At 32.5% G+C, this 27251-nt stretch overlaps 1 protein-coding gene across 4 annotated transcripts in view; it reads left to right on the top strand.

Moving 5' to 3' along the window:
• Positions 1–27251, top strand: part of ZMYM2 (zinc finger MYM-type containing 2) — an 85468-nt gene that overhangs the window by 18695 nt on the left and 39522 nt on the right. For 3 of the 4 annotated variants that reach the window (XM_077868451.1, XM_077868452.1, XM_077868449.1), the window contains 8 exons: positions 1599–1670; positions 5502–5652; positions 6133–6248; positions 9110–9226; positions 11378–11528; positions 13882–14054; positions 21041–21206; positions 21765–21799. In XM_077868451.1, the coding sequence (XP_077724577.1) occupies positions 1599–1670; positions 5502–5652; positions 6133–6248; positions 9110–9226; positions 11378–11528; positions 13882–14054; positions 21041–21206; positions 21765–21799 (981 nt within the window). The remainder of the gene's footprint in view (positions 1–1598; positions 1671–5501; positions 5653–6132; positions 6249–9109; positions 9227–11377; positions 11529–13881; positions 14055–21040; positions 21207–21764; positions 21800–27251) is intronic. The other variant, XM_077868450.1, reaches the window with a different exon arrangement.

The following is a 27251-nucleotide window of genomic DNA, read 5'->3' as shown; positions in this document are numbered from 1 at the left end:
TTTTGTTTATTTGATAGAGTGCACAAGCCAGGGGGAGCTGGAGAGGGGCTTGATCCTAGAATCCTTTTTTTCAGTCTTAGGACTTCCATTTAGTTCTTTATATATCTTTATTTTTTTGATGTGAATTTCTATTTTTTTCATTGTTAAGTGTATTTTTATTCTTTGTTGAAGCATTTTTATCATAGCTGCTTTAGAATCTTTGTCATGTAATTCTAAAATCTCTACTTTGTTGTTAGTATCTACTGATTGTCTTTTTCCATTTAAATTGTTTTTCTGGGTTTTGATTTAGGATACATGATTTTTTTTTTTTTTAAGTGAAGCCTGGAAATTTTGGGTATAATGTTATTATATTCTGAATTTCTTTAAACCTTCTTTAGCTAGCTTTATTTGACACTGCTCTGGCAGGGCTAGGAAGGCCTAACCTCAGTATTGCCAGGTGTAGTTTCCAAATCCAGGCTCTCCATTTGGCCTCTGTTGACACCCATTGAGGTGGGAGGAGCTCCTTGTTATTGCTGGATGTGGGTAGGAGTTCTGGCTCCCCTCTGGGCTTTGGATGACTCACACTAACTGGGAGGAGTAGGAGTACCACCTTACTGCTCCCCACATAGCCTCCACTAACCCCAAATGATTCCAATCTAGTGGATATAGGAAATATTCTTTGTACTATCATTAAATAAAATAAAAATTATATTAAAAGTTTTTTATCTTTCATTCTGTGAAATATTTTTATGTCTAATTTCATATATTGCGTGTTCATAATTTTCGAGTAAATATATGGAAATCCATGAATACATTGTTACTTGATAAGGGGACACATTCAAATCACTACACAAATCACTACACAAGACACTGTAGTCTGGGAGAACTAAAACTGTATGGTGATCTTTTCTTATTCTTACCCACCCCTCCCCTTTTGACTTTTGTCTCTAACATTTAACTTGGCTGCCATTGTTCTTTATGTCTCCATTGCTGAATTAGTTTCTGGAGTATACTGATACGGGTACTTAATAATTTAGACCTTGGCAGTGGAGACTGTATAATACTTTACACTTCTTTTTTCAATATTTTATTTTCCATTTTGTTGCATAGTATTTTTAATGGAAAGCAAGAGGGTTTCTGCAGAGTAAAGATGTAAATTCATACTGTGCTGTAAGCTGTCATGTGCTGTAAAAAGAGTTTCAAAAACAGCCCTTTTGCCAATAATGAAAACTACCTGCACAATCTACAAATCACTTAATTTAGAATGTTTTGAGGTACCATAGGGTATAATGAGATCTTAGAATATACTGTCATCTAAGAGAAAGAAGTAAAAAAAAATTTTTTTATTTTTGGCTAGGTCTACATAGAGGCAAGTAAGTTTAAGGGTCTATTTATAATTTGTTTATAATTATTTTATCATGAAATGATTTTTTCCTATAAAATAATTAAAATTATTTAATTATGGCAATAGGGATAGGACAGATAGGTATTTTTAAAAGTTGGAATTGAGTTCGTAAGACACAGACCATTAAGAATCAACTTTTACAGATTACTTGTCTTTCAGTTAAGCAGTGTTTTCGTATGTATATATTTTAAAGTCTTTTAAAATATTTTTTTAGGTAGGTAGCCATCCAAGCTTTCTGAAAGAGGTTCGAGACCATATGCAGGACTCTTTCTTAATGCAGCCTGAGGTAAGCAGGAATGTAGCTGTGGTTAAGCCCTTGACAATTTCATGTCTTTATTATGTGAAAAATCATATGCATTTTGAAGTGTATTAAGATTTATGAACTTAAAATATGTCAGGTGATGAATGTGTTCTTATGTTATCATAGGCAATCTTTTTTTCACTAAATTTTACATGTATTGTGGTATGCTTGTTTGCTTTTAGGTATTTGTTAAAAATTATTTTCAGATAAATTTATGCTTAGTAACTTGTCTATAATAGACATTTAAATAGGATACAAAAGGCTCTCTCCTTTGTGCCTACCTCAAAGATAATAAAAACCCTTTATTTTATAAAAAATTTCAAAATTGCATTCCTTAATCCAGATGAATAGATTAGTACCTAAATATGTGAATAATAAATATATACAATTAATTACCATAACTGTAGTACAGGTAATTTAATATTGACATAATACTGCTATATAATTCATCTATTGATCTTATTCAAATCTTAAAACATTAATGTTTCTTGCAGTAAATGGAAAAAAAAATTGTTTCTTGTTTAGGATCCAATCCCAGATCATAGGCCATTATTTCTTTAAAAATGTTTATCTCCTCCCCTTTCCCCCTTCTTTTGAAACTCCAATTCCAGATATATTAGATCCTGCTACTGTCCCATGGTCCTTGTGACTCTATTATTTGTTTTCTTTTTTTGGTCTTTTTTTTCTTCTTCATTTTGGAGACTGTCTATTGTTGTTATCTTTAATTTTATTAATCTTTTCTAATATTAGTCCCATGTGGTATATTTTGTGTCTCAGATCTTGCATTTCTCATCTCTAGAAGTTCCATCTGGATCTTTTTTATACCTTTTATTCTTTGCCTCATTATGTTCATGTTTTCTTCTGCTTTCTTGAATATATCAGCATATTTATCATAGCTCTTTTAACATTTTTGCCTATTTTCATAGCTGTCATTTCTAGATCTGTTTCTACAGCTTGATTTTTTAAAAAAAATTTCTATATAATGAGTCATTATGTTTTGTGGAATGTTTAAAAGCCATTGTTTCCTATCTTTTGTATAGTTTTCTGGTTTTTAAAAGTGGGAGGTTGAGTCTAGTCTCTATACTCTATCATGACAGAGATTGGAAGTCCTATCTGCTTTAATCGGAAATAGTTCCCTAATCTTTGTCTTTCATGACCTTAACATTTTTGAATACTATAGGACATTTAATAGAGTGCCCTCAGTTTCAAGTACATCAAGCTTTTATCTCTTGAGTACCTTCCCCTGTGGTTTACTTACTTGGTCAAAATGTTATAGTATGTATTATCTACAATGTAAAAAAAATTAGGGGAAAGTTTTAAAATCATGTGATGATTAATATGATATTCATATGGAATTGGGTGAAATTTAAATGCAAGGCACCATTACCTTACCAGTATCTTGTTATAATTAGTTCTACCTTATTCTTTTTCACTAAATTTTAAGTAGGTTTATTTTCTCCCGTGCCTACATGGGAAATATAATAATTGTGAATTTGTTCCAGTTAATTTCATTTTTTTACCTTACTCAATGTATATGTATAGGATGAATGAGATTTAGATATTATTATTCTGATTGTTTACACATAAAACAGAAAACATGGCATGAACGGAATTTTTTTTTTTTTTTTACTAATGTTCTTTTGTTAAATGGGTCCTTTTATTTTTGAAGTAGTGGTGGCTATGAAAGTGGCTGTGTTAAAATATTTTCAATATTAATGATTCTATCTTTCTGATAGTACTTTCTCATTCTCTTCAGATAAAAGTATTTGTCAGTGTGGACCAGTTGCTTAGCTCCTTGTTTACTTGACCCAATTCAACTGGTCTACTTTTTATTGGTACGTCTTAAAACTTACTAATTACTTAACATTCTGCCAATAAAATTATTGTCAACTTGAAAGATGTTTCTAATAAGTTAAAAAAAAAATCTAATCTAAGATTAGATTACATGGTTGGACATTTATATTGATAAAAGAGTTCTTGATGGGTGCTGCTACATGCAGGTCTTATACAAACATCTACTAAGAGCTGCTTGCTTTTTCTCTCTCTAATCCTGTGATCTAATGGCAAGTGTCCTGATATTTTTAGCATTCCTAATTTATACTGTGGTGCCAGATTTTAAACATTCTTTTTTCTTTCATTGTTTTATTGATGTGTTTTCTTTGACCCTTTTCCTATTATAAAAGTTTGAGTTATCATATAGGCCTCAGGAAAATATTTTGTCATTTCAAAACAAAAAACCAGCATTTTCTTCTGTTGTCTTTGTAATTTTGGGAGAGTCGTAATTAGACTTAATAAGTTTGCGGCTACTCTTCTCTCTTCTTTGTTACCATTCTTTTACTGTTGATGAGTGTTTCTTTTTGCAGTCTATCAGAGATTGAAGAATGAGTTGATTTCCACTTTGAAAAGTAAAACTTAGGACTTCCTTGAAGTGATATTTAAGTAAATGAGGACTAGGTAGTATTGGTTATTTTTTATGATACCAGAATGAATATAACATACATGCCTGGCACATAAGTAGCTAGAGTTTTTGTTTGTTTTTGTTTTTGGTTTTTGTTTTGTTTTTTTATAAATTCTTCTATTTGTTGTATGCTGAGAAAGTTGTATTTTTTCTTTTTCATTTTTTGATGTTAATGTTAGTTACTTGTTTTTGATTATTTTACCTTCAATTTATTACCTTTATTTTCTAAAATCTTGTGGCGTTCATGAAATTTCTCCATGCAATTTACCCATTTTGTTATTTTTGGCCTGATTGTCATCTTCCCTGACATCTAATAGTCATCCATCCATGGAACACTTTGAGGCCTTTTCATATCATCATATTGTATCTAGACACTGTTTGGTATGACGATGAATAAAATCTCAATATCAGGTGGAAAGATGGATACAATTATTTTGTAATATATGTAGTATTTGATTTAACAGTTTATGATGGTTGTGTAGCCAGCCTCTCAGAAGAGAGATCAAACACAAGTTGTACCTTAAAGACTTGTTTTTCCTTATGCTTGATTTCTAATTGTGACTATCATGTTTTTAATACAAATACAACAGTTCATCTGCTGTATTTGTATTTTTGTTAAACTGTGTATATTTCAGTTATATTACTTTTATCTAATAAGTTTCAAATGTACCTTCTTTGGTCTTACCATTATATATTTTACCTTGTTTCTTTGAGTTACATGTTGGCAAATACTCTTGCCAGAAGTATCGGACTGTTCTTATCTGTTGACTTAAGAGCCCCAAATCCTGTTAAATGACATTTTTTTTTAGTTTAAAAACATTTAAAATAATGTTTTATTGTGGTTGAATGAGGTTTTAAATGTGATATACATAGATGATTAATTGGTTTTAAGAGAAGTTCAGAAGTTCTTGAGACAATAGCACAGCTCAATGGAAAAAGTATTTAACATCAAATTATCCTTCTGAAGGACCCTAGTCCTTTGATACAAGGCTTATATGTTGTAGGTCCATTTAATTTATTCCATCAAATGACAAAGAGGTGGTGTCATGGTAAACAGAAGACTCTGTGCCTTTGTTTTTCAGTTTTTACTTTACCTATATGTGGGGATTCTATTTAATTATAATAGAGAAAAGCCCTATTTTTTGAAGGAGACTTAGCTGAGATCATTACTTTTGTTTGAACCTAATTTAGTTGCATTGTAGTTAAGTTTGCATCCAGATGAAGATTTCTGACCCACCAAACCTGATTAGAGATTAACAGAATTGTTTTTCAGAAAGAAAAGGTGTACTAAAAAGATGATATTTTTTTCTAATTAAATTATAGTTCTCTTAATTATCTTTTTATGTTTCAAATTTTAGAAATATGGAAAACTGACCACTTGTACTGGTTGCCGAACACAGTGCAGGTTTTTTGATATGACTCAATGTATAGGTCCTAATGGATATATGGAGCCATATTGTTCAACTGCTTGCATGAACAGTCACAAGACAAAATATGCAAAATCACAAAGTAAGTTTCAGATATTTGGAAAGTTAAAAAAAACCTTAATAACATGACTGATTTCTTAACTACTCTTTCCCCATAACTTTGTTTTTATACTTGTTTTTAACTCCATACACTATTTTTTATTTTACCACATTAAACTTTATTACTGTAGACTTTTTCAATGGCTTTGACCATTCCATATTTCTTTTATTTTCTTTAATTATAAGTTATTGGTGGAGTTCTGTCCATGTCTCCAGTAGCTAAAATTGTTTTTCCTTCCAAAGATCTAAGACAGATTGTTTCATATATCCATGTATATTTTAGAGACATGATGTCAGACTCTTTATGACAGTATTTTTTAAGGTGCAGATAATCTTGAAATTAATAAAAGAGTAGTTTACAGGAGCTTCCACTAAAAAAATTACTCTCAGAGGTCAATTAAGATTTTGTTGTAGACTTTTATCACTTTATAGAGAAATCAGATATGTACCTTTTCTCTCCTAGGTTTGGGAATTATTTGCCATTTTTGTAAGCGAAACTCTTTACCTCAGTATCAAGCCACAATGCCTGATGGGAAACTGTATAACTTTTGCAATTCCAGTTGTGTTGCTAAATTTCAGGTTTGTTATTTATTTTAGATAACTCTCACTCCCAGTAAAATACACATAAAAAACAAATAGTGTACTGTGCTTTATCTTTATTTAATGTGCTAAGTTTTGTATATAGTTTGTTGAGTGTCAAACTGCAGGGTGGAAATTATAGGTAGAGTCACAGTAGCAGACATAGCTGCAGCAGCTTACCACTTAGAATGAATAATCTAATTGCCTTTTTTAATTGTTATTTATGATGGAGACTTTAAGGAAAATAAATTTTAGTATAATTGAGCTCAGTGCCTGATGTCTACTATTTTGTTAGTTGATAATTTCAATAATATGTAACTTTACGGGAAATTGTTTTGTGATAAATGGTGAAGGACATAGGTGTATTTAACCTGGAAGTGAGCATAAATGTCTGCTTCATATATTAGAAATATGCCTTGTAGAAAGGGGATTGGACTTGTTATAGTGGACCCTAATTTGATTTTAGATGAGTTTAGGGAGACATTTTTCATTTTCGTAAATATAAAGAACTTTCTGACATAGTTCTTCAAAGTTGATTATGGATAATCTCAGAAGGTTACTGGAAGTAATCTCAGAAGTATTACTGCAAGTGTGAAAACTTAAACTTACTGACCACTGGGCAGGAAGAGTTGAAAAAGGGGATTCAGCATTAGTTAAGTAGAATGAGTAGGTAAGTTTACCTTGCTGTAGATACAGATTTCAAAGTATTTATTCAAAGGTTCAAATCAGTATATAAAGTGATTCCAGTTAATCTTCCAGCAGTTCTACAGTGTTGCAGACAGTGTTCTGTGTAAGTTAAACTGAAAATGCAGTCTCTTAAGTATGTTATAGTATTTATAACCATTATTAGCATTTAAATTCAGGTGGTTATTAATTCAGCCAGGTGAATGTTGTTTTTATTAATAGTTCTAACCTTGACTGAGTTTAGGTAATAAACCATTCTCAAGACTAAACTTTTATTTTGGAAGTTGGGATCATGGCCATTGATACAAACTTAGAGTGGTAAACATTGCTTCTGACTTGTTGGCTTTTCTTAAACCAGAAATTAAGGAGTGAGGATTAATTAGATGAGAGAACAACAGTATCTTTGGCATGCTGTTTCTCAGATTTTAATTTTCTTTATTACTTTTTGGTGTTGGTAAATGAAATGTTAATAGAAAATGTTTTAGCTACTTTTTTCATTTCAGTAAAACTTATATTGCCCATGATTTGATGAGACCATTGGTATATGCACATTGTATATTTTAAGGAAAACGCTTAATGTAGACTCTTATTTCTGGAGAGTGCATCCTATTAAGTCTGTAGGCAGCCTCATTGCTGTAACTCTGCATAAAAGTGATATAAAGAATAGAAAACAACATTTTTTTCTTTTATCTTAAAGCAAACCATAGATTTTGAACTTTTATTTTCATTAGGTGTTTTTCCATTTCAGAATAAGGTATATAGGTAACAGGATAGTATTCATTTATTTTGAAAGTATAGTTGACTTTAATGGACAATTTTTTTTTTTTTGAAACATTAAGGGCCCTGTTCTGGTTTTAATTTAAAAAACTTATTCACCTGCTATCTTAAAATCTGCATGTTTTAGTTTTTAACGGATTTTAATTGTGTTGTATGATGCATGGAGAAGTTTTAAAAAATGATAAGGTTTTCTTTTTTTATAAAGATGTTTTATCCTCTCTTCACTGTCACCCTGAAAAAATTTTTAATTTTAATATATTCAGAAGATTATACGTAATATGTGATATATATTAGAGAATGATAATTAAATATCAGTGTACTCACCACTCAGTTTACATATTAGAACAAAACTTAATAGAATTTTTTTTTAAAATTTTTATTTATTTATTTATTTATTTATGATAGTCACACAGAGAGAAAGAGAGAGAGGCAGAGACACAGGCAGAGGGAGAAGCAGGCTCCATGCACCAGGAGCCCGATGTGGGATTCGATCCCGGGTCTCCAGGATCGCGCCCTGGGCCAAAGGCAGGCGCCAAACCGCTGCGCCACCCAGGGATCCCAAAACTTAATAGAATTATTTATTAGGGAGCATGGGAGAGTGGATGTGTGTGTGTGCATTCACCAGCGGTGGAGGGCAAAGGGAGATGGAAAGAGAATCTCAAGCAGACTCTCTGCTGAGTGGGGAGCCTTGTGCAGTACTCTATCTCACAACCCTGAGATCATGACCTGAGCTGAAACCAAGAGTCATTTGTTCAACTGAGTCACCCAGGTGCGCCTGGCACAAAACTTTTTAACCCATGTATGCTTATATCTTTTCCTATTCTATAAATTGTTTTAGCTTCTTAAGATGTAATAAAACTAAAATTATTGGTATCAATTCCAGTCTCTAAATCTTTTTGCCCCTAACTTTATAAAAGAAATGATCAGTTTAAAAAAAGTATTATAGGCTGTTTTCACTGATAGACTTGGAATTAAAATGATAGCAATATTGCATATGAGACAAATTATTACTTAAGATAGCTATTAGAAAGAACTAGGAGCCAGGCTTTTTAAAATGTTTAAATACTAGTTCAGAACTTGTTCACCTTTAACTATTATTTGCTTAAATTTTCTTACAGTTAAAAGATCATACCTGAGCTGTATGATTTTTTTTCCTTTTTCATGTTATTTTAAAATTAGTAGTAGTAATCCTGTAGTAAAAAATGAGTCTCAATTTCATAAAATTTAGTGTACTAATTATAATTTTTAAAGACAAAGTTCAGAAATGTAATTTTATGTGTTGAGGAAATATTTAAGGAAGATACATACTATTTTTTGGACATAGTCAATATATAATAGTAGTGGCAAATAAAAATTCTAAAATCTGTATCAGACTCAGTATCTTTTGTTCTTTGTTTTAGGCTCTAAGTATGCAGTCATCTTCAAATGGCCAGTTTGTAGCTCCAAGTGATATTCAGTTGAAATGCAACTATTGTAAAAATTCCTTTTGTTCAAAGCCAGAAATCCTGGAATGGGAGGCAAGTCCTATTTTGTTATGAATATTGTCTTGCTTAAATGAGAGTCTAGTAAAATAATAATGGTGTTTCCATCTGATGACCTATTTCTTAATGGATAAGGATTAGTTCTTCAGATATTGTGATGATTGAATTATTTACTTTCTTTTGTGGGAATAAAATCAACAAAGGATCTGATTATTTGGTCAAAAAAAATTATTGAAGTCCTATTCACTATACATTATATTTGTAGTAGTGTATAGAAAGTTATTTTGTTACCTGCATACTTGGAGCATCTGTTTATACTGTATTTTTCCATTTCCCCCCATCCTTATAAATATTGTCTGTGAACTATAATATTTTATATTGCCTGCTACCTGTACAAATTAGAATTTGTCACCATGTTTTCATTTAATATTTTTAAAATTTATAATTTTATAAAAGAATCCTAATAGAAAGTTATTTAACCTTTCTCATCACTCTTGCCTTCACCAGTTTATTAATTTCCTTTGCCATATATTTTGCCATTAGCAAAACCTGATAATTATTTTTGTTTAAATAAGGGAACAGTAATGGATGGATGTGTGGATGGATGGGCAGTGGACAGACCTGTTGAACATTGCTTTCTTGATCAGTTTTCATCTTTGGCCATTCTTTTTTTTCACCTTTCTCGAGGGCATGAAATATGTAATAAAATAGTATACAAGATATAAGTACCAATAATAGATTGATTTTGAGCTACAACTTGCTAGTAGTTATTGGCAAGTCACTCAGTAGCTGAGTCTTAGGAGAAAGATTACCAGAACCTGACTACATGATTAGTAGAGTACTTTGGAAGTCTGAAATTTCATTATTTTAATACTTTAGTCTCTAGAAAATTGTTTAGCTTGCTATTTTGTTTGGTGCTTTCTCAAGAGCATTTAAACCAGTTATTTTTGGAGACTGTTGTTGGCATCCAGATGGTTTTTAGTGAATAACACCCTCTTTAAATCATATGGCAGGAAAAATGTTGAAGGCCTAGTAAGAATAAAGGAATGGTAGGGAATGAGGAAAAAAATCCATAAACAAGCACAATGAATAATGTTACATAGGGAATAAAGACCCTGCCTAAATTGAATTTTGATAATACTAGATGAAATTGAGGTCCTTTCTACCATCTCCATGTTAGTGCTACCTGGCTTTTGTAGTCTTGGTGTTGCTTTTATGAACATGGAGGTTAAGTGTTGGAAGGAATTAAGAAACACATTCAAACTGAATGAGAGTTGAGCCTGTCACTCAGGCGATTGAGAATTCAGGGGTCTCTTCTTCTCATTCCATGGTTGGCATTTGCAGTTTCCTTGTTGCTCTTTTTCCTCTTGTAAGTTGTATGTCCATGATGGGGCAACTTTCCACTGATGATTGCCTTACTATTTGAGTTGCTTCCTAGACTCTTGCACCTTCCTTGTCTTGGTCTTCAGCTATCTTTGCCAACTGTTAGGTAGATGGATTAGACCTAGTCTGTATCCTCCATAATAACAGAGGGGAAAAATTGCAGCCCTGGGAATTGTAACTTGTTTATGTTTGGCTGGTTTTTGGAAAGTACCTTTGGCTATTGTAGTTTTGGGGCCAGGAGAAATAACTAGATAATACTATCCTTACTCCATTCAGGGGAACCAACTCAGGCTAAAGTTTAGCAGTACACTGTGTGATGGCCCCAAATTGAATATTTTATCCATGATAGGTCTGTTACTATTAAGCTGTGATAGGAATGTGATTGAGTCTACTTGACTATACTCAACAAAGAATATTTCTTTTTGAGTGAAACTGGTGTTAATGTCATATTTCTCATCTTTTTGTAGTTTACCCATGTTGTATCTTCTATTGTTTTTCCCCCATTTCTCCAGTTCCCTTAGCAACATCAGACTGCCATCTTGTTCTAGTGATACTTTTACTATTTCACTGAGTAATTTTTGGATAGTTAATGGTATTGAATTTTGTGGAGTTCTTTTTAAATAAAGCAGTGAATTAGTTAAATAGTTGTCTGTGGCCTATAGGAAATGTATCCCAAGGATTTATCAATCACGTTAACTAGGTAAATGATTTAACTTTGTTTCTGTAAAAGTGGCTTGTTTATTTCTTAAACTTGTTCTTGAGGTGGTTGTCAAATACTTACCAAGGTTCCCATTGTGCATTTAGAACAAAGTGCATCAATTCTGCAGCAAAACTTGTTCAGATGACTATAAGAAGTTGCATTGCATAGTTACATATTGCGAATACTGTCAAGAGGAGAAGACTCTTCATGAAACAGTAAATTTCTCTGGCGTTAAGAGACCTTTCTGTAGTGAAGGCAAGTGTATATACAGTGTTGTTCATAACTTTTATTGATATTTAATGTTAATTTTTTGCCAAAATATTTTCAAAATATATAACTACATATGTCCAGAGTAGCTGTACAATTTTAGTGTAGCTGAACCAAAAAAAAAAATTGAATTTGATTTTCTACTGACTTGTTTTGTTATTTTAATTTGTAGATTCTAGGCCTCAAGGTATTTTATCTCTAAAAAGTTGATAACCGTTTTTCCCATTAAAAGGAATTTTTAAAATAAAAATATTATATGTCATTTCTCAACATAGAAATTGTGATCTGAAGATTGATTTTCCAAGTGGATTAGAATTACTTTCCATTGGGTTCATTTCCCTGCCCAGCTTCCTGCCTAGTCTACAAAGGTTTTCAGTATATCAGAAAAAAAATCATATGTGGCATTACTACAATGGGAAAATACTTTTAGGTTTTTAATTTGGAATACCAGGCAACACTGCCTCTTGTTATTGTATACTCAAGAATTCCTTTTCTCATCTCATTTATACTTTGCTGCTCTGGTACCAGGCAGCTGATTATAGAAATGAACTGTTCTCATTCTAATTCTCCAGAGATAGGAACCAGGATTGTAACTGGTTTTTGGGCTCTTTTTATTACCTTTCCCTAAATGTCACATTCTCTCTAAGCTGGCTTTCGGTTTCTATTCTTTCTTTGGCCCCAGGCACTAACTTTCCCAGCTTTTCTATCAGCTATCCTCATCTGTTGTTTTCCAGTTGTTTTTTTTTTTTTTTTTTCTCCACTGGATCCACTTTTTATATGAATTTCTACTGCTAGTTAGGGGCAAGAAAAAGGTTGGAAAATCCTAAATGCCAGCAATATTGAATGACCAAAAATTCAAAAGATCTATTGGTCCCTTCAGTTAGTGCCTTTGTCTAATACATTATACATTTCACATATAAGGTTATATATGTAAGAGGGTACTGCTTATAAAACAAGGCATTCCTGTTTTTATAGGTTTGAGTACATTTCATCTGGAATGAGAAAGGTAACCATGTTTACTGTTAAGATCATAGCTGTGATGAAAAGTAACAGTGTTTCATTGAAAAGATTGATGCTGAGTTAATTTAATTCTACACCTGAATTTTTCTGCAGTGAGAGTCTTAGTGATTCTTAAGTGAATATATTGGTGTTGATGGCTAACATACCTATCCACGATCTTGTACCATTTAGATAACATGGATTTTATTACTAAAATGAATAGACAAGTAGCAGCAAATAAAGAATTGGCATATAAGAGTCTAATATGCAATTGGAGGGACTTAATATCTCTAGGCAATACAAGGTAAAAAAGGACGTATGTCTTCTTCCTGTTTAGTAATGTATTTTGTGCTTTTTCTAATTGCACCTAGTTCTCTCCTGGAACTTGGCAGAAATAACAAAACATGTGTAATACCTGGTACTACCATCAAAATCTAATTAGAAACTAGATAAAGCTTTAATAAAGGTATAATATTAAGACTTTTAAATATAGTTCATATTAACAGAAATCATAGGATAGTACATAATTGCCAAATAAAATGATAGAAAACAATTGCAGTTTGAGTTCACAGATAAGAAAGAGTATTTAAAACTAGGTTTACTAAAGATTTTGCAGAGGAGGTGTAATTTGAGGTCCTTAGTAATGGGTGAGTAGGATTTCAGTAGATAGGAATGCAAGGTCATTTTTATGTGGTACAGTATTAGTAAAAAGTATGGAAATTATTTACTTTTTATAGAGATATTGTAGAGATTAAAGTTGATATGTAAAAAGACTTAAATTTAATGCATTCATGAAGCAGATAAAATAAATACTTTATTAAAAGAATACGAAATATTTTCCCTGGACAAGTCAATAAACCAGTTTTATTTTCCTTAAGGTCCATGTAGGGTGACAGAAAGGTAAGGCTAGAAAATTTGGCTTTAAATGTCTACTTAGCTGAGTGTATCTTTAAGTTTACTCAGTGCTTCTCAACAATCTACATTGTTTCTCTAATGCCTATTTGTGATGTTTACTATATAAACATATAATAGCTTAGCAGGAATGTATTTAAATAGAGCAAACAAAATAGTTACCAGATGTTACTAGATTTGAAAGTCTTAGAACATTAATTATTTGAATACACATGAGATCTAATATAATATTCCATGTTCTGTTCCAGTATTTACAGGTTGTTGTTGATCATAGTAGATTTCGGTTTTGCTCAGAATAAAAGGACTTTATATGTGAACTTACAGACACTTCGTAAAGCCAATGATCTATTTGATTTATAAGCTTTTTCTCACCTCAAAGGATAGTTTTTGATTTTTTTTTGTTTTAATATTAAAACCTTGTATTTTTCAGGCTGCAAACTATTGTATAAACAGGATTTTGCACGACGTTTAGGATTGAGATGTGTTACTTGCAACTATTGCTCTCAACTGTGTAAGAAGGGAGCAACTAAAGAACTTGATGGTGTCGTGAGAGATTTCTGTAGTGAAGACTGCTGTAAGAAATTTCAGGATTGGTACTACAAGGCAAGTAACTAAAATTTTTTATTATAGCAGCTGCTTTATCCAATCTTTAATAAAATATTACAGTTACTATTACAAATATGGTAGCTTATTTACTTAAAAAACGTACACATACTAAGCCCAGCCCAGATAATAGAATTCATTAAAATTTTTGTCATTTCAGAAAGTTTTTCTGTGTAACTTGAGGTAGCATTTTTACTTGTCTTATAACTTACCTATTCCCAAAACTAGGATATATCTTTATTTTCAGCAATACAGTTTAACCAAATGGATTATTTCTCTAAAATTTATTGTCTTTATTTCACCAAATATAAACAGACTACTTTATCAGTGTTGAACATTGTTTTAGATACTTAGGATGTATTTTAAAACACTTTGTTCCTTTTTACCTTTTTAGTTGTGGATCTTTGGAGAGTTTCAAAGCGAAAAGACACTATATGGATAGAGACCAAAAATATTTAATTTGAAACTGTAAATGTGTGTGTGTGTGTGTGTGTAGTATTATAATCTACCTCTTGAAAAGATAATGGACTTTTTGTCCATTACGTTGTTTTTTTTTTTTTTTTTTCTAGGTGAGAAAAATTAGTGTAAATTTGGGCTTTGTTTGGTCAGATACTACCCAAGAAAAAGTAATTAGTTCATATGTCCATAATATGGAAAACCATCTCAGTATTAAAACTTCATTATGGTGGCACTTCTAAAGCATGTGAAGACAGACATCATAACTTTAAAGCTGTGAAATATTGCTAAAAGAAACAAAGGGTTAAAATGGTTGAAATATATAGAATATTATTTAGTTTATTTAATGAACGTGATTAGTGTTAATATTATATAGTAGAATTACAAACATTCTTGGTGTAGTTCTTGACTGTCTACAGCTCAACATATCAAGTAACATTTTTTAAATAGGATGCTTTCCAAGTTGAAAGAGGTTGTGGAGGCTAAGAGTTTTGGTGTAGTTTTAAAATTACTTCATAAGTTTACTGTTGCTTCTAATTTTCTTACCACTAGGGGCACCTGGGTGGCTCAGTAGATTAAGTGTCCAAGTCTTGATTTCAGCTTGAGTCAAGATCTCAGGGTCATGAGATGGAGCCCCATGTCTGGCTCTATGCTCAACATGGTGTTTGAGATTCTCTCTTTCCTCTTCTTGTGTCCCTTCCCTGCTCAAGCTCTGTCTCTACAATAAATTTTAAAAAACTTAAAAAAAAAAAAAAGTCTTTCAATTAAGGTTCAAATTTTAGAAACACAGGATAAACGTACTGACACTCTCTAACATTCATTTCTTTTAGTCTAAACAAACCTTTTGTTTTATTATAGACACTAGCAATTTTGAGAAATGATTCAAAATGTTACTTTAGTAGCTTTAAAAGCTCAATTTTGTATAATACCTACAAATACTGTCCACTGTTCAGGAGGTTTTATTAATGAAAATTTGTTTTGTACTCAAAATAGTAAAGTTATTTAGTGGCTACAGATGGGAAAATTCCATTTTATTCTTATTTCCTGTCATCCTTTGTTTATTTTATAATTTTAGAGACAAAAATTGTTACCATGTGATAATGATGATTTCTCTGTTGCTTTACAAATTTCTGCCTAATTGTGTAATTGTGAATCCAAACCTTTAATATTTTAAAATCCTTTTTGGAGGATTTTGTTTTTTGATCACAGAACACTGAATGTATATCTCTGTCTTCTTTCTTTGAATAAATTCTTCTTGCCTTCTTTTATATTATTTAAAATAGAGAAGTCTTGGTTATTTTGTTTTTCTTTTTTGGGGAAGCAAAGAAATGTTCTTTGGCAAAAGACCACATTATTCTAGATGTTGCCATTTTTCCATTTTTCTGTTTAAAGGATAATTGTGTCTAATGTTTTTATTTACGTAATGTTTAGTGATGAAATTTTGGCGAGGCAGTGCATTCCAGAATATATAATAACATGTTAGTTAAATAACCAGTTGTAATTGTCTGTTGGCATAAAGTCAATATTCTGTACATTAAACACATTTTTATTATTATTCCTTATCTTATTTTAAACTTAACAAATGTATAATATGCACAGTGGCATTATTACATACTATACTAATCTGAGGAATTAAGGTAAGAGCATTTTTGTGATATGGTAGGGATTTGTAAAGCAAGTAATGATTTTTCTGTACAATCAATAGGAATACCAGCTTTCAGATGAAGAAGAGTTAACCCTCCTTATTCATCATTGGCTTCTTTGTGGCAGCAGCCAACACTATAATCAAGGAATAACTTTGTTCTGTATGCTTTCTACTTGAGTCAAAATGTATTTTCTTAGACCTTTCATGAGTCTCTTCTATTCACTGCTACATCCTGTCATCAACTTGAAAACGTAGTAAGTTGAGTCTCAAACCGAATTATGATTTCTTTGACCTTTCCTCTTCCACTTTTTAAATTTAAAACTCAAGTTTTAGATTTTAGTTCATTAAAACAAAATGTGACCCTTAACTGTCCAACTTTGATTAGAAAAATAATTTATAAAAAAAATGCCTCATCAAGGAAACTTTAAAACCAGAAGCTAGCCAGTCCAGTTGTTAACTTCACCTTTAGTCATGAGCATTTGCTTCCTCACCAGAGGAGTGCATAAATTGTATTTTCCACTTTCTTTGTGCCTCAATTTCAGAGACTATCTAGAGTATAAATAACTACACTTTTTATTTATTTAAATTAAATTTAAATATTTATAATTATACTTTAAATTTTTGGCTTTTGTTTCTTGACAAGACATTTTGAATGGTCTGTTTTTTGGTTTATGTAATGGTTTGCATTTGGATTTAAATAGAGGTTTATTAAATACTGTCTTCTAAATTGGAATACAAAATCTGTTGAAATCATGCAACCAAAAAATGTTGAGAATAAGGTTAATGTTTTTTTCTTCTCCCAGATCGTTTTTTAGAAGGAGGTAGATTTTACTATTCCTCAAAATAAATGTTTCCAGGCATAATGTGAAACCAGGTGGGATAATAGTTCTATAAGTTTGAAATTTTAGGAGAAAAAGGGCTTATTATTGTAATGGAATAATAGTGAGGTGTTTGATAATGTGAAGTTAATTCAGAAGACCTAATGTTTCTCCAGACTCCTTCACTGTACTTAGTAGAACTAATAATCTTTTAAGTGTTAAGTGTTATTACTTCAAATTACAGTTCTTTAACGAGGATTTTGATTTGTTGTACAAACCAATAGTAAATGGCAGCCTTCTTTAATATGAGTGCCCTGCAATACTATAAAAGTATTATGTTTTATGGGCTTTAATCAAATTAATACTTATGTTTTAGTAAATCTTAGTTATAAAAGGATATCTGGGTAAAAAATATTGGGGTTTTAAATTCTGCCTTTTTTGATAAATTGCTGGAAATACTGATATAAAAAATACTTTGTTTTTGAAATAATTTTAGAAAGGAAATATCTAATATTCTTGCTTTAAATGTGCTTTTTGGGTAAGTGGAGAATTCCTATCACTGGACTGCTTTGCCAACAATCACCTGTTTTATCACTGTATTTTTTTCTTTAAAGTATATAACTGTGGTGTACTTAGATATTAGGAAGTCATAAGTAATGATTTTTTTAAATGGCTGTAAAATCCCCTATTTCATTCATATTCATGGATTCCTCCCCCTCAAAATTAGGTCTGATTAGTGAAATGAGAAACAAGTAGATGAGCAAATTAAAGTTAAACGTAGTGTGTGTGTGTGTGTGTGTGTGTGTGTGTGTATGTATATATATATATATATATATATATATATATATATATATATATATTTCAACCAAAAATGAGTATTTGAAACTGCCAAATAATAAGGGACTGCATCAGTATAGACTCAGTGACCTATTGTTGATTATTGAAGGAGAGATTCAGCTATTAGCTGAGATATTAGATTAAGATTTTTGAATTAAGAATTTATTTTATTTAGGTTTTTGAACTGGTTACTGTTACCCACTCCTCCCTACCCCCAATAACAGACATTCCCCTGATCTACCACTAGTAGATGATGAAGTGATAATTTTTAAGCTAGCAACTTAAGTCATACTCCATTTCTTTTGTTTTGTTTTATAAAGATTTATTTATTTATGAGAGAGAGTATGCACATGCTCAGGGGGAGGGGCCAGAGGGATAGAATCTCCAGCTCGACTCCACCCCAACTGCAGAGTCCATCAGGAGATACCACAACTCATGAGATCACCCTGAGACAAGATCACCACCTGAGTTAAAACCAAGACACACTCAACTGACTGAGGCACCCAGGTGCCCCATTCTTCGGTTGTTATGCTGTAGAAATATTAAGGTTTTCTAAGAGTTCTCTCCTGTGGTTGGGGGGGGAAGTGGTTTTGGTAAGGAATCTTGGTCATTTTTAATACAATTAGCTATTTTATTTTATTTTATTTTATTTTATTATTTATTTTAAAGATTTTATTTATTCATGAGACACGCACACACACACAGAGAGAGAGAGAGAGGCAGAGACACACGCAGAGGGAGAAGCAGGCTCCATGCAGGGAGCCTGATGTGGGACTCAATCCTGGGTCTCCAGGATCACGCCCTGGGCTGAAGGCAGCGCTAAACTGCTGAGCCACCTGGGCTGCTCTAGCCATTGTATTTTAAACTCAACTCTGAACACTTTACCCAGAATTTGAATGAGTGTCTTATAAAAGAAAAAACAAAATGAAAATGAAATTCACACTTCTAAAATTTGATTGAACTTGGAATTAGTATTCAGTATTGTTGTTATCCTTCCATTCTGAAAAAACATACATATTTTATTTCTATTTGTGAATTGGCATTAATTTTGCTCCTCGGATATAGAGAAGTCATCTAAATTTGAATTGGCATTAATTTTGCCCCTCGGATATAGAGAAGTCATCTAAATTTGTTTTGAACCCTTTGGAAGAAAGGAGCTTCGAGTCTTGTTACTATAAAATCCAAATGTCTATAATTATAAAATAATGAAGTGATTTCATTGTTCAGATTCTTTGAGTCGAATATACTTGGCTTTATGTCCTTGACCTTCTAAATTAATGTGTAAATGGAAATATTTTAATCAGCATAGTACATATAGTAACTTGAGTTTTATACAAATTGTTTTAGGTTTTAGATGTTACATTGAGAACCTCCTTGCAGCATTTTACTTAAGATTTTTATTCTCTAGTTATTCATATTAACTCATTTTGTCTTTCCATTGTCTTTATAACTTGATTTACTAAATAAAGCCCAGTTTTTGATTTGGATTGTCTGCTTGGAATCCTGTCTCTGCATTTTTAATGTTTGGCCTTAAGTCACCTCATTTCCAGTACTGTGATGAGGACTATAGACAGTAGATATAACAACATACTGGGCTTTTATTTTTCAGGTTCTCAACGAATGAGAGGTAGTTGGGCTACAACTTCACTTTTGCTATGTCCTTGTATTGTTTAGATTCAATAATTAGAATGTTAAATTTTATTTTTTAATTTTCTTTAGAATGTTAAACTTTAAATTTCTTCCTTTGTGCTTTGTCTTTGAAAAGTATAAAAAGGGAGCCAAACCTTGAAACTTTGAATACTTAAAGGTTATTTTAAAGAACAGTTTTTCAGTGGTGACCAGGGACCTTTTCCATTATTGAGTAAAATATGATCTGGTTGATAGTAAGTGCTAATGTTACTGAAGTTACCACATGATATTACCAGCAATATAAAATTTGAGCTCACAGTTTTTGGACAAGAGATGTGATATTGGCATCACTTAATAGTCATAATTTATACTACAAATCTTCATTCATTTAACATTTATTCAGCAGGAGAAATACCTGACCTGGAGAAAAAAAAGAGCCTGTGTTCTAACCTTGGGGTATGTTTGTTATATAAGACCTGTTTATCAACACAATCATTTATTAATATTCCTGGCTAGGAATTTTGACATAGTATTTATTCATAGAACTCCTATTGAGAAATAAAGTGAGAGATTTCAGAACCCACAGTATAGAACTATAGATTATTTAGGTAGTAAGGAAAAGATACATGATTTTATTGAACTTAATATGCATTGTTTTATCAAAACTTCTAAAGTTGGTAGTTACACCAAAGGGTAATTAAAATATGGTAATTTATTTCTACTCTTAACTGGATCAAACAATTATGAAAAGAACTGTATTTGGAATTATTCATATCTTTTGGTCCATGCATTGATGAAGTTGTTAAAAAATAGTGAAAATGGCAAAATCTAGGGGAAAATGGGTTCACTAAAAAATGAAAATCTGTTCCTGGATTATGGATTCACCATCATAAGGTTTAATTTTTTTATGTATGAATTTTACTAGTTGGGGCTGATTGTCTTAAAATAGGATTCTTTTTTAATTAAGTATTTGAGTGTTTTAAAATATGAACTTGAAGTTTTTGTTAATAGTTAATATATTTAATAAAGCTCTTTTATTAAACTGTTGAAAATACTTCAAATTAACATCCATGATTTTCTCATAAGAGCTTGCTTAAAATTTTTTCTGGTCTTAAACATCTTCTTTAAATTGATTTCTCTTAAGCTGTCAAGAACACAGGAAATCTGTTTATTAATCAGAGATTTTCAGTGTAATCTGATTGTAGGAAACTTCTACCAGTATATCATTAAAGTCCTCAAAATTATTTTAAAATATTAAAATACGTTGTATCAGTTTGGTCTACCGCTGTTCACTTTTTTTGGTTATCCTATCCTATCTTTTTTTTTTTTTTTTGGTTATCCTATCTTTTAATGCTGGTCTTTAACTACTGGTAAGTATAGAAAGGAATTTTGACACTAGGTAAATTGCTACATTTTTTTTCACTTTTATTGTGGATTTTTCCTGTATGTTAATGATTCATATTATTTTTTATTTATCAAATTGTTTTATCACATTTGGCAAAAATCACTGATCAACTTTTAGAAATCTTTTAAAATGCATGTCTGAGTTTTTAAATTTTCTAATTTGAAATGTCTGATACCTTCCTTTTTTTTTTATTAAGGCTGCAAGGTGTGATTGCTGTAAATCTCAAGGAACGCTTAAAGAGAGAGTGCAGTGGCGTGGAGAAATGAAACATTTCTGTGATCAACACTGCTTACTACGTTTCTACTGTCAGCAAAACGAGCCCAACATGACGACTCAGAAAGGACCTGAAAACTTACATTATGGTATGTAATAATTTAGATAGTAACTGAAAAATCTGTATAGTAGTTTTTAGTTTCTTAGCTCCCAGTTCAAACTAATGATAATGAATAGTTGATTTTGGACATAGTTTAAGACCAACTTCCATCGTTTGTCTGGATAGAGGTGCCCATATGAAATTTCTGTAGATACATTGTTTTTTTATTTTATTTTATTTTGAAAACTTAGTGCTAGTTAAAAAAAAAAAATAATGGCAATTTTAAGTGAAAACCAATTTTAGCAAATAGTATGTGCTGGGAGTTAGGTTGGGAGGAACAATGAAGACCCTTTAGAAGTTGTGACTTATTTACAAGTTAAGCATAAGAATGGTATTGATGCCAAAGTAATGAATACTTTCTAAGAGGACAAAATTCCACTTATTTAGCTTTGTATTTCAGCTCTCAAATTTGGTACTCTGTACTTAAAATATTTTCTTAAAAAAAAAATAAATAAAATATTTTCTTAACAATTTAAAAAAATCAGTAACATTTAATGAGAAATAGAGATTTGTATATTTGTCTTATTTTAAATTTGTTTGTTTTTAGATCAGGGTTGTCAGACGTCCCGAACCAAAATGACAGTAAGTACTGCTTAAGTAAAGTGCTAAATATTGAATTTTATAATGTGGGAATAAATAAATAGTCCAATTTAATTTGATCATCATAATAAAAGGTCTTTACTTTCCTCTGTTGGGTCAGTTGAAGTATTCAGCTGAATTATTACCTAATACTAAGAAACAGATACTTTCATACATGCTTAGGAATATAAAGGTAAATTAATTATGGCCTCTACCCACATTGAGGGAGTAGACATATAAATGGTATTTGAGGTGAAGTACCCATAATTGTTTGAAAAATTTTTAATTTTTATTATTTATTTTTTAGTTTTTATTCATTTGAGAGAGAGATTGAGTGAGTGTGAGCAAGAGTGTGGGGAGGGGCAGAAGGACAGGGAGGCTTGCCCACTGAGCGGGGAACCCAGCATGAGGCTCTATTCCAGGACCCTGAGATCATGATGACATGAGCTGAAGTCAGATAGTTAACTGACTGAGCCACTCAGGTGCCTCAAAGTACCCATATTCTTAAAGGCAGAGCAATACTATGTTTCAAATGATTGACTGACTGATTGTATCTGTTCTTGGTAGCTGTCAAAAACTTCAGAGCAGTTGAGTAGAAGGTTGCCAGATAGTGATGAAATGTAGTAGGAATGTGTTAAGGGCATGCACTATTCATTAGGACAAAACTTCAGGGGGACTTGTGGTGGAATCATGGGAATGCGGTAGAAGGATAGATTGGGCCAGATTATTAATGGCTTTGAGCTTTTATTTCTCAAACAGATATCTGAAGGTCTGTGTTGGAGGCCAGGACTTACAAGTTTTTAAGTATGAGAACTATTTCCATAATGTGTCCTGTGGATTTTTTTCTTTTTTCTTTAGACTTTGGTTTAATACATCAAATTCTGTTTTTATGTTAGCATTTTAAGGCTATTGTGGGTTGAAAGTATCCATTTATATGTAATGAATAAAGAGAAGAATCAATGTTTTGCTATACTTTGAAGCACCGTAAGCCTGCCCTCTCATAGGCTGAGTAACAATAATTACCAGTGTCTGAATACTGGTATTTCTGGCATCCTTATCTAAAGGAAGCTCTACAGGAGTCATTTATTGGCGTTATATTGAGTCTCTGGGCTAGCTTTTGTCCTGATAAGAAAGTATAAATCAATGCTCCTTAGGTCTGACTACACATTAGAATCACCTGAAGAGTTTTTGGAACTTTCTAGTGCCTAGGCACCAACTCAGAAATTCTGTGTTTTAAAAAGTTCTTTGGGTGATTTTAGTACGTAACCACCACTTTAGATCACTGACCTGGATGAAATATTGGTAATTCTACCTTATTCTCTTCAGTTTTTGCTTTTGATGTTAATAATTAGAATCCTAGAAAAGTAAGAATGCTTTCTCCTTTGCTTCCTCCCCTATATATCATTCCCCTGCCTTGTGGAAATGTATTTAAAATCAGAGAGTTCAGAAATACATTTAAGTATTCAGCTGAATCATGTCATTTTAGTAACAGGCAATTTTTATCCATGATGAGGATGTATTTTGTTAACTTTGTGTAGCCATAAGGCAACTTGCAACCCTGTTTCAAATATATAAGTTGTAGACTAAGGCTTTAAGGCCCACTTTCTACCAGCACAATATTAAATACTTTTTTCCTCTCATAGTACTTGAACCACATTATATGACAGATGGAAGGGTCTAGGGAAGGATATCAGTGTGCGACAGCAACTATTGTCTTTTGTCTTATAAAAGCTGTCTCCCATCTTTTCCTTGTAAGCTCTTGAAATCTTTTAATTCCCCACCCCTAAACTAAAGGGTGAGAACTTAGCTGTATGTATGTATGTATGTATGTATTTATTTATTTATTTATTTCACGAGAGACACACAGAGAGAGAGGCAGAGACACAGGCAGAGGAAGAAGCAGGCTTACCACAAGGAGCCCAGTGTCGGACTTGATCCCAGATCCCGGGATCACGCCCTGAGCCAAAGGCAGATGCTCAACCGCTGAGCTACCCAGGCGTCCCTTAGCTGTGTAATTTTGAACAAGTCTCTTTAGACAAGTTCTTTGTGTGAATTTCTTGTTTGTAAAATGAGGATGAAAATAGTAACTCTTCAGGATTATCACATAGTAAGTATTAAACACATGGTAGTTTTTATGTTCCAGACCTCATAAAGGCACTGTGTATAGTAAAGAACATAAGCTTTGGTGTTCAATGAATTTACTTGAATCCTGACTTGAGAACTTTAGCTCTGTCATCTTTCCCAGGTTGTGTAATTTCTGCACCTTAGTTTTTTCATCTTTACTGTAAAATGGGATTGATTAAAAGGCCTACCTCTTATAGTGTTAAGAGAACTAAATAACTCCTTCTATGAGTTACGTAGATTTGGTGTTTTATGTAATGTCTTAGTCCATTTGAGCTACTATAGCAATACCATATAGATGGGGTGGTTAACAGGCAAGAATTATTTTTCACAGTTCTGGAGGCTGGGAAGTCTAAAATCAAGATGCTAGCAGATAACAATATCTGGAGCGAGTCTGCTTCTAGCTTTATAATCAGCCATCTTTTCACGGTGTCTTCATATTGTAAAAAGGGGCGAGGGATCTCTAGGATTTCTTTTATGATGGCATTACTCCCATTTATGAGGCCTCTGCTGTCATGATATAATCCCCATATTATGGCCACACCTTCAGATACCATCACATTGGGTATTAGATTTCAACATACATTGTCTATAGCACATAGTCTCTGGCACGAAGTAAATACTGAACAGATGGTAGCTTTTGTCATTATAATTTTAATTATTTTGGGTTCTCCTCCAATATTCAGTATAAATAGACGTATATCTTGCTTACTGACAGACAGAAAAGTAACAAGCATCAAGTGTAGGTCTTTACTAGGTGGCATACTTTGATGTGATGTGATGTTTCTAAATGACAGGAGGGAAAACATTGCATGATCTAGGATATCTATGATTTTGGACCCCTGGTTCTTATGTGAGAGTTCTAGGGGATTTTCCTGCTTGAACCAGGTTACCTAATTTTGGTATGTTGTAGATACTTGGTGCCTATTTGTTAAATTATTCTTCCCATTTTACAGTTGAGGAAGTTGAAACACAAGAGATTGAGTCACTTTCCTGATGTTGCACAGCAGTAGTATTAGGACTAGGTTCCCTAGCTCTTTGTTCATAGCTCTTTTTCTTAGCTGATTAATAATGTGGTTTGAAATCCTGATGAATCTAGAAGAGTACCAGTCCCTTGGCCATATGCATTATTTGTAACTTGAGAGATATGTACCATATAAACAGCTTTTTAAAAAATTCTTGAAAAAATTTCTATCACTTTAAATATGCACAGATAAATTTATTACACAGTAAATGCTTTAAGTACAATTGATCATCATTTGCAAATTTGCCTTTTCCCTAAAATATATTTGTAACCCCTAAATCAATACCCATGGTATTTTCAAAGAAATTTGCAGACATGTGCAGAGTGGTAAAAAACGTGAATCTCCTGAGGCATATCTTCTGCTGAGTTAGAACAAAGCAAAGCTTTCCCTTCTTGTCACGCCTCACCTTAAAAGCAGGGAAAAAACTGAACTGTACATTGGAGGTGGAACAAAAAAGCATGAGTGGTATCTAAAATATTCTGGGATTGGTTCTCTCAACTGTTTCATCCTAGAAGTCGAACACTGTCTCCAGAATGAAAACCTTGCTTTGAGGTTTTATTACTAGGTAATTCCATTGCCTTGAAGAAAAATGCCTATTTCGGTTATATTTCCTTTTATGCCCCCAAACACACTCTCTCTCATCCAGACCGTCAATCAGTGCATAGTTAAAGCTTTCAAGACCTACTTCATGAGAAAGCTTTCGAGCCTCCATACCAACAAGGAAACCACCTTGATAGGTTATTGGAAATTAGTCACCGTACGCAACATTATTTATTATGTTGGCACAGCTTAGGCCAGGATCAAGCAGGCTACTATGAGTAATTGTTGGGAAAATGTTTGACCAGACAGTGTGAAAAGTTTCAGAGTCTTTGAAGGTGTAACAGAAAATAAAAAGAACAGTGTTAAAAACATAATGTGTATTGGACCAAATAAGTGAAGAATGCTTTGGGGACGTGCATGTGTTTGAGAAAGTTTGGTAGAGAAGGCAGTAGAGCCCACCGATGAAGACCTTGACAAGATGACAAAACAAGGCATCAGTTCAGTGATGAAAGTCCGCCTAAGACTCCCAAGAATGGCCAAAATACTGGAATGGAATTCTGCCTTGGGAAAAATTGTCAGTGACCTGAAAAAATATGACCCTATGCTTGAACAAAGCCCCAAATTTAAGTACCACTGTGTTTATCATTTATATCAAGATGCCTAAAAGCCAAGCAGACAAGGCTGCTTTCATTTTTTGAAGCCAGTTTGGGAGGGAAAAGTGCTGACATTGTCAACAAGTTACAAGAGCCAACTCTTGAGATAGAACTGACAGATGTCACCATGTCACCCTTTTTAACTTCTTCCTCTTCTACAGAATAATTGCCATCAACCTTTCCCTTGGTTTTTATGGGCATACCAAAGGTTGAGAGGTTTAACCACACAGTGCACTGCCCCACTGTACATTCTGCAAGTCCACTAAGAGTAAGATGTTAATGTTTTTATAAAACTTTAAATATGTACTCTTTTTTCCCCCTGGATTTTATTTGCATTAGTGCACAATATACAGTATGTGTTAACAGGGCTGATTATGAGTACCATATAGTATGTATGTACTGTACCTGTATACTGTGCAAATGTGTACACATCTGAGTGAGTCAATAATCCTAGTACAGTATAGCACGTGTAAATGCTATAATCATGTGTTATAAAAAAACATGGCATATAATGATTTGTAAGAAATGTATATGAAAACAAGTGTGTTTTAAGAGAAACACTGTTATGTATTGATCTGTTGATGAAAATGATGTGACCAGAGACTTGTAGGAACCTAACTTTGTATTTACTATTGGAGTAATGATTCAGTATTTATTACTTAAGTATTCATGGTGACTGTATAGAAGTACCTCAGATATTCTGTATTCTGTACCTTTTTTCCTTTTTTAAAAAAATAAATTTATTTTTTTATTGGTGTTCAATTTACCAACATACAGAATAACACGCAGTGCTCATCCTGTCAAGTACCCCCCCCCCCCAGTGCCCGTCACTCATTCAACCCCCACCCTCCTCCCCTTCCACCACCCCTAGTTCGTTTCCCAGAGTTAGGAGTCTTTATGTTCTGTCTCCCTTTCTGATATTTCCCACACATTTCTTCTCCCTTCCCTTATATTCCTTTTCACTATTATTTATATTCCCCAAATGAATGAGAACATATAATGTTTGTCCTTCTCCGACTGACTTATTTCACTCAGCATAATACCCTCCAGTTCCATCCATGTTGAAGCAAATGGTGGGTATTTGTCGTTTCTAATGGCTGAGTAATATTCCATTGT

Source organism: Canis aureus, chromosome 24 (assembly GCF_053574225.1).
Source record: "Canis aureus isolate CA01 chromosome 24, VMU_Caureus_v.1.0, whole genome shotgun sequence".
Taxonomy (NCBI): Eukaryota; Metazoa; Chordata; class Mammalia; order Carnivora; family Canidae; genus Canis; species Canis aureus.
This window is presented reverse-complemented; position numbering and strand designations above follow the sequence as displayed.